Here is a 6,939-nt window from a genome sequence, read left to right as displayed (position 1 = left end):
TCCGTAAGAGCACTGTTACAGCTGGATCCCCTTCCGTAAGAGCACTGTTACAGCTGGATCCCCTTCCGTAAGAGCGCGGTTACAGCTGGATCCCCTTCCGTAAGAGCACTGTTAAGCTGGGGCAGCAGGTGACTGAGATAAAGATGGCGGATGCGGGCGTTCCAAGGACTAAGATGGCGGCTCCTGTGTTATCATTAGTATGTGATAGTGAGGGAGCTGCCAGTAGTACAAATGGCGGCGGCCGGTGTTACACGCGGGGCTCGGCGGCTGGCGGAGAGGATTCGGGTGGAGAAGACAGCGACTGGGAATACACAGGTGACGTGTGTGCCTGTTAGCTGTGTGTTACATGTGTGCCTGTTGCATGTGTGTGAATGTGAATGTTACATGTGTGTGTGTGAATGTTACATGTGTGCCTGTCGCGTGTGTGTGTGAATGTTTTACGTGTATGTTACATGTGTGCCTGTTACGTGTGTGTGAATGTTACGTGTGTGTGCCTGTTGCGTGTGTGTGCGCCTGTTGCGTGTGTGTGCGCCCGTTGCGTGTGTGTGTGAATGTTTTACGTGTATGTTACATGTGTGCCTGTTACGTGTGCGTGTGTGTGAATGTTACGTGTGTGTGAATGTTTTACGTGTATGTTACATGTGTGCCTGTTACGTGTGTGTTACATGTGTGCCTGTTGCATGTGTGTGTCCCTGTTACATGTGTGCCTGTTGCGTGTGTGTGAATGTTACGTGTGTGTGAATGTTACGTGTGTGTTACATGTGTGCCTGTTGCATGTGTGTGTGTGTGTGTGAATGTTACATGTGTGTGTGTGCCTGTTACATGTGTGTGTGTGCCTGTTGCGTGTGCATGCGCCTGTCGCGTGTGTGTGTGCCTGTTACATGTGTGTGTGCCTGTTGCGTGTGTGTGCGCCCGTTGCGTGTGTGTGAATGTTTTACGTGTATGTTACATGTGTGCCTGTTACGTGTGTGTGAATGTTACGTGTGTGTGCCTGTTGCGTGTGTGTGCGCCTGTTGCGTGTGTGTGCGCCTGTTGCGTGTGTGTGCGCCCGTTGCGTGTGTGTGTGAATGTTTTACGTGTATGTTACATGTGTGCCTGTTACGTGTGCGTGTGTGTGAATGTTACGTGTGTGTGAATGTTTTACGTGTATGTTACATGTGTGCCTGTTACGTGTGTGTTACATGTGTGCCTGTTGCATGTGTGTGTCCCTGTTACATGTGTGCCTGTTGCGTGTGTGTGAATGTTACGTGTGTGTGAATGTTACGTGTGTGTTACATGTGTGCCTGTTGCATGTGTGTGTGTGTGTGTGAATGTTACATGTGTGTGTGTGCCTGTTACATGTGTGTGTGTGCCTGTTGCGTGTGCATGCGCCTGTCGCGTGTGTGTGTGCCTGTTACATGTGTGTGTGTGCCTGTTGCGTGTGTGTGCGCCCGTTGCGTGTGTGTGTGAATGTTTTACGTGTATGTTACATGTGTGCCTGTTACGTGTGTGTGAATGTTACGTGTGTGTGCCTGTTGCGTGTGTGTGCGCCTGTTGCGTGTGTGTGCGCCTGTTGCGTGTGTGCGCCTGTTGCGTGTGTGTGCGCCCGTTGCGTGTGTGTGTGAATGTTTTACGTGTATGTTACATGTGTGCCTGTTACGTGTGCGTGTGTGTGAATGTTACGTGTGTGTGAATGTTTTACGTGTATGTTACATGTGTGCCTGTTACGTGTGTGTTACATGTGTGCCTGTTGCATGTGTGTGTCCCTGTTACATGTGTGCCTGTTGCGTGTGTGTGAATGTTACGTGTGTGTGAATGTTACGTGTGTGTTACATGTGTGCCTGTTGCATGTGTGTGTGTGTGTGTGAATGTTACATGTGTGTGTGTGCCTGTTGTGTGTGCGTGCGCCTGTCGCGTGTGTGTGTGCCTGTTGCGTGTGCGTGCGCCTGTCGCGTGTGTGTGTGCCTGTTCCGTGTGTGTGCGCCCGTTGCGTGTGTGTGTGAATGTTTTACGTGTATGTTACATGTGTGCCTGTTACGTGTGTGTGAATGTTACGTGTGTGTGAATGTTACGTGTGTGTGCCTGTTACGTGTGTGTTACATGTGTGCCTGTTGCATGTGTGTGTGTGTGCCTGTTACATGTGTGTGTGTGCCTGTTACATGTGTGTGTGTGCCTGTTACATGTGTGTGTGTGCCTGTTACATGTGTGTGTGTGCCTGTTGCGTGTGCGTGCGCCTGTCGCGTGTGTGTGTGCCTGTTCCGTGTGTGTGCGCCCGTTGCGTGTGTGTGTGAATGTTTTACGTGTATGTTACATGTGTGCCTGTTACGTGTGTGTGTGTGTGAATGTTACGTGTGTGTGAATGTTTTACGTGTATGTTACATGTGTGCCTGTTATGTGTGTGTTACATGTGTGCCTGTTGCATGTGTGTCCCTGTTACATGTGTGCCTGTTGCGTGTGTGTGAATGTTACGTGTGTGTGAATGTTACGTGTGTGTTACATGTGTGCCTGTTGCATGTGTGTGTGTGTGTGTGAATGTTACATGTGTGTGTGTGTGTGCCTGTTACATGTGTGTGTGTGCCTGTTGCGTGTGCATGCGCCTGTCGCGTGTGTGTGTGCCTGTTGCGTGTGCGTGCGCCTGTCGCGTGTGTGTGTGCCTGTTCCGTGTGTGTGCGCCCGTTGCGTGTGTGTGTGAATGTTTTACGTGTATGTTACATGTGTGCCTGTTACGTGTGTGTGAATGTTACGTGTGTGTGCCTGTTGCGTGTGTGTGCGCCTGTTGCGTGTGTGTGCGCCTGTTGCGTGTGTGTGCGCCTGTTGCGTGTGTGTGCGCCTGTTGCGTGTGTGTGCGCCCGTTGCGTGTGTGTGTGAATGTTTTACGTGTATGTTACATGTGTGCCTGTTACGTGTGTGTGTGTGTGAATGTTATGTGTGTGTGAATGTTTTACGTGTATGTTACAAGTGTGCCTGTTACGTGTGTGTTACATGTGTGCCTGTTGCATGTGTGTGTCCCTGTTACATGTGTGCCTGTTGCGTGTGTGTGAATGTTTTACGTGTATGTTACATGTGTGCCTGTTACGTGTGTGTGAATGTTACGTGTGTGTGAATGTTACGTGTGTGCGCCTGTTGCGTGTGTGTGCGCCTGTTGCGTGTGCGTGCGCCTGTTGCGTGTGCGTGCGCCTGTTGCGTGTGTGTGCGCCTGTTGCGTGTGTGTGCGCCTGTTGCGTGTGTGTGCGCCTGTTGCGTGTGTGTGCGCCTGTCGCGTGTGTGTGTGCCTGTTCCGTGTGTGTGCGCCCGTTGCGTGTGTGTGTGAATGTTTTACGTGTATGTTACATGTGTGCCTGTTACGTGTGTGTGAATGTTACGTGTGTGTGCCTGTTGCGTGTGTGTGTGCCTGTTGCGTGTGTGTGCGCCTGTTGCGTGTGTGTGCGCCTGTTGCGTGTGTGCGCCTGTTGCGTGTGTGTGCGCCCGTTGCGTGTGTGTGTGAATGTTTTACGTGTATGTTACATGTGTGCCTGTTACGTGTGTGTGTGTGTGAATGTTACGTGTGTGTGAATGTTTTACGTGTATGTTACATGTGTGCCTGTTACGTGTGTGTTACATGTGTGCCTGTTGCATGTGTGTCCCTGTTACATGTGTGCCTGTTGCGTGTGTGTGAATGTTACGTGTGTGTGAATGTTACGTGTGTGTTACATGTGTGCCTGTTGCATGTGTGTGTGTGTGTGTGAATGTTACATGTGTGTGTGTGCCTGTTACATGTGTGTGTGTGCCTGTTGCGTGTGCGTGCGCCTGTCGCGTGTGTGTGCCTGTTGCGTGTGCGTGCGCCTGTCGCGTGTGTGTGTGCCTGTTCCGTGTGTGTGTGCCCGTTGCGTGTGTGTGTGAATGTTTTACGTGTATGTTACATGTGTGCCTGTTACGTGTGTGTGAATGTTACGTGTGTGTGCCTGTTGCGTGTGTGTGCGCCTGTTGCGTGTGTGTGCGCCTGTTGCGTGTGTGTGCGCCTGTTGCGTGTGTGTGCGCCTGTTGCGTGTGTGTGCGCCTGTTGCGTGTGTGTGCGCCTGTTGCGTGTGTGTGCGCCCGTTGCGTGTGTGTGTGAATGTTTTACGTGTATGTTACATGTGTGCCTGTTACGTGTGTGTGTGTGTGAATGTTACGTGTGTGTGAATGTTTTACGTGTATGTTACAAGTGTGCCTGTTACGTGTGTGTTACATGTGTGCCTGTTGCATGTGTGTGTCCCTGTTACATGTGTGCCTGTTGCGTGTGTGTGAATGTTTTACGTGTATGTTACATGTGTGCCTGTTACGTGTGTGTGAATGTTACGTGTGTGTGAATGTTACGTGTGTGCGCCTGTTGCGTGTGTGTGCGCCTGTTGCGTGTGTGTGCGCCTGTTGCGTGTGTGTGCGCCTGTTGCGTGTGCGTGCGCCTGTTGCGTGTGCGTGCGCCTGTTGCGTGTGCGTGCGCCTGTTGCGTGTGTGTGCGCCTGTTGCGTGTGTGTGCGCCTGTCGCGTGTGTGTGTGCCTGTTCCGTGTGTGTGCGCCCGTTGCGTGTGTGTGTGAATATTTTACGTGTATGTTACATGTGTGCCTGTTACGTGTGTGTGCCTGTTACGTGTGTGTGAATGTTACGTGTGTGTGCCTGTTGCGTGTGTGTGCGCGCCTGTTGCGTGTGTGTGCGCCTGTTGCGTGTGTGCGCCTGTTGCGTGTGTGTGCGCCTGTTGCGTGTGTGTGCGCCCGTTGCGTGTGTGTGTGAATGTTTTACGTGTATGTTACATGTGTGCCTGTTACGTGTGTGTGTGTGAATGTTACGTGTGTGTGAATGTTTTACGTGTATGTTACATGTGTGCCTGTTACGTGTGTGTTACATGTGTGCCTGTTGCATGTGTGTGTCCCTGTTACATGTGTGCCTGTTGCGTGTGTGTGAATGTTTTACGTGTATGTTACATGTGTGCCTGTTACGTGTGTGTGAATGTTACGTGTGTGTGAATGTTACGTGTGTGCGCCTGTTGCGTGTGTGTGCGCCTGTTGCGTGTGCGTGCGCCTGTTGCGTGTGCGTGCGCCTGTTGCGTGTGTGTGCGCCTGTTGCGTGTGTGTGCGCCTGTTGCGTGTGTGTGCGCCTGTTGCGTGTGTGCGCCTGTTGCGTGTGTGCGCCTGTTGCGTGTGTGTGCGCCTGTTGCGTGTGTGTGCGCCCGTTGCGTGTGTGTGTGAATGTTTTACGTGTGTTACATGTGTGCCTGTTGCATGTGTGTGTGTGTGCCTGTTACATGTGTGTGTGTGCCTGTTGCGTGTGCGTGCGCCTGTCGCGTGTGTGTGTGCCTGTTCCGTGTGTGTGCGCCCGTTGCGTGTGTGTGTGAATGTTTTACGTGTATGTTACATGTGTGCCTGTTACGTGTGTGTGAATGTTACGTGTGTGTGAATGTTACGTGTGTGTGCCTGTTGCGTGTGTGTGTGCCTGTTGCGTGTGTGTGTGCCTGTTGCGTGTGTGTGCCTGTTCCGTGTGTGTGTGCCTGTTGCGTGTGTGTGCGCCTGTTGCGTGTGTGTGTGAATGTTTTACGTGTATGTTACGTGTGTGTGAATGTTACGTGTGTGTGAATGTTACGTGTGTGTGAATGTTACGTGTTTGTGAATGTTACGTGTGTGTGAATGTTACGTGTGTGTGAATGTTACGTGTGTGTTACATGTGTGCCTGTTGCATGTGTGTGTCCCTGTTACATGTGTGCGTGCGCCTGTTGCATGTGTGTGTGTGTGTGTGAATGTTACATGTGTGTGTGTGAATGTTACATGTGTGTGTGTGCCTGTTACATGTGTGTGTGTGTGCCTGTTGCGTGTGCGTGCGCCTGTCGCGTGTGTGTGCCTGTTCCGTGTGTGCGCCCGTTGCGTGTGTGTGTGAATGTTTTACGTGTATGTTACATGTGTGCCTGTTACGTGTGTGTGAATGTTACGTGTGTGTGAATGTTACGTGTGTGTGTGCCTGTTGCGTGTGTTTGCGCCTGTTGCGTGTGTGTGCGCCTGTTGCGTGTGTGTGCGCCTGTTGCGTGTGTGTGCGCCTGTTGCGTGTGTGCGCCTGTTGCGTGTGTGTGCGCCTGTTGCGTGTGTGTGCGCCCGTTGCGTGTGTGTGTGAATGTTTTACGTGTATGTTACATGTGTGCCTGTTACGTGTGTGTGTGTGTGTGTGAATGTTACGTGTGTGTGAATGTTTTACGTGTATGTTACATGTGTGCCTGTTACGTGTGTGTGAATGTTACGTGTGTGTGAATGTTACGTGTGTGTGTGTGTGCCTGTTACGTGTGTGTTACATGTGTGCCTGTTGCGTGTGTGTGTGTGTGAATGTTACATGTGTGTGTGCCTGTTACATGTGTGTGTGTGCCTGTTGCGTGCGCCTGTCGCGTGTGTGTGTGCCTGTTCCGTGTGTGTGCGCCCGTTGCGTGTGTGAATGTTTTACGTGTATGTTACGTGTGTGTGAATGTTACGTGTGTGTGAATGTTACCTGTGTGTGAATGTTACGTGTGTGTGAATGTTACGTGTGTGTGAATGTTACGTGTGTGTTACATTTGTGCCTGTTGCATGTGTGTGTCCCTGTTACATGTGTGCGTGCGCCTGTTGCGTGTGTGTGTGTGAATGTTTTACGTGTATGTTACGTGTGTGTGAATGTTACGTGTGTGTGAATGTTACGTGTGTGAATGTTACGTGTGTGTGAATGTTACGTGTGTGTGAATGTTACGTGTGTGTGTGTGCCTGTTACGTGTGTGTTACATGTGTGCCTGTTGCATGTGTGTGTGTGTGTGTGTGCCTGTTGCATGTGTGTGTGTGTGAATGTTACATGTGTGTGTGTGTGCCTGTTGCGTGTGCGTGCGCCTGTCGCGTGTGTGTGTGCCTGTTCCGTGTGTGTGCGCCCGTTGCGTGTGTGTGTGAATGTTTTACGTGTATGTTACATGTGTGCCTGTTACGTGTGTGTGAATGTTACGT

General features: G+C 51.1%; 1 protein-coding gene across 1 annotated transcript in view; it reads left to right on the top strand.

Moving 5' to 3' along the window:
- The first annotated feature begins 217 nt into the window (after positions 1–217).
- Positions 218–6,939, top strand: part of RPUSD4 (RNA pseudouridine synthase D4) — a 52,430-nt gene continuing 45,708 nt past the window's right edge. The window contains exon 1 of the mRNA XM_088463884.1: positions 218–315. Within this exon, the coding sequence (XP_088320010.1) occupies positions 232–315 (84 nt within the window). The 5' untranslated portion in view covers positions 218–231. The remainder of the gene's footprint in view (positions 316–6,939) is intronic.

Source organism: Taudactylus pleione, unplaced genomic scaffold, assembly GCF_031769625.1.
Source record: "Taudactylus pleione unplaced genomic scaffold, aTauple2 ptg001489l, whole genome shotgun sequence".
NCBI classification, from domain to species: domain Eukaryota; kingdom Metazoa; phylum Chordata; class Amphibia; order Anura; family Myobatrachidae; genus Taudactylus; species Taudactylus pleione.
This window is presented reverse-complemented; position numbering and strand designations above follow the sequence as displayed.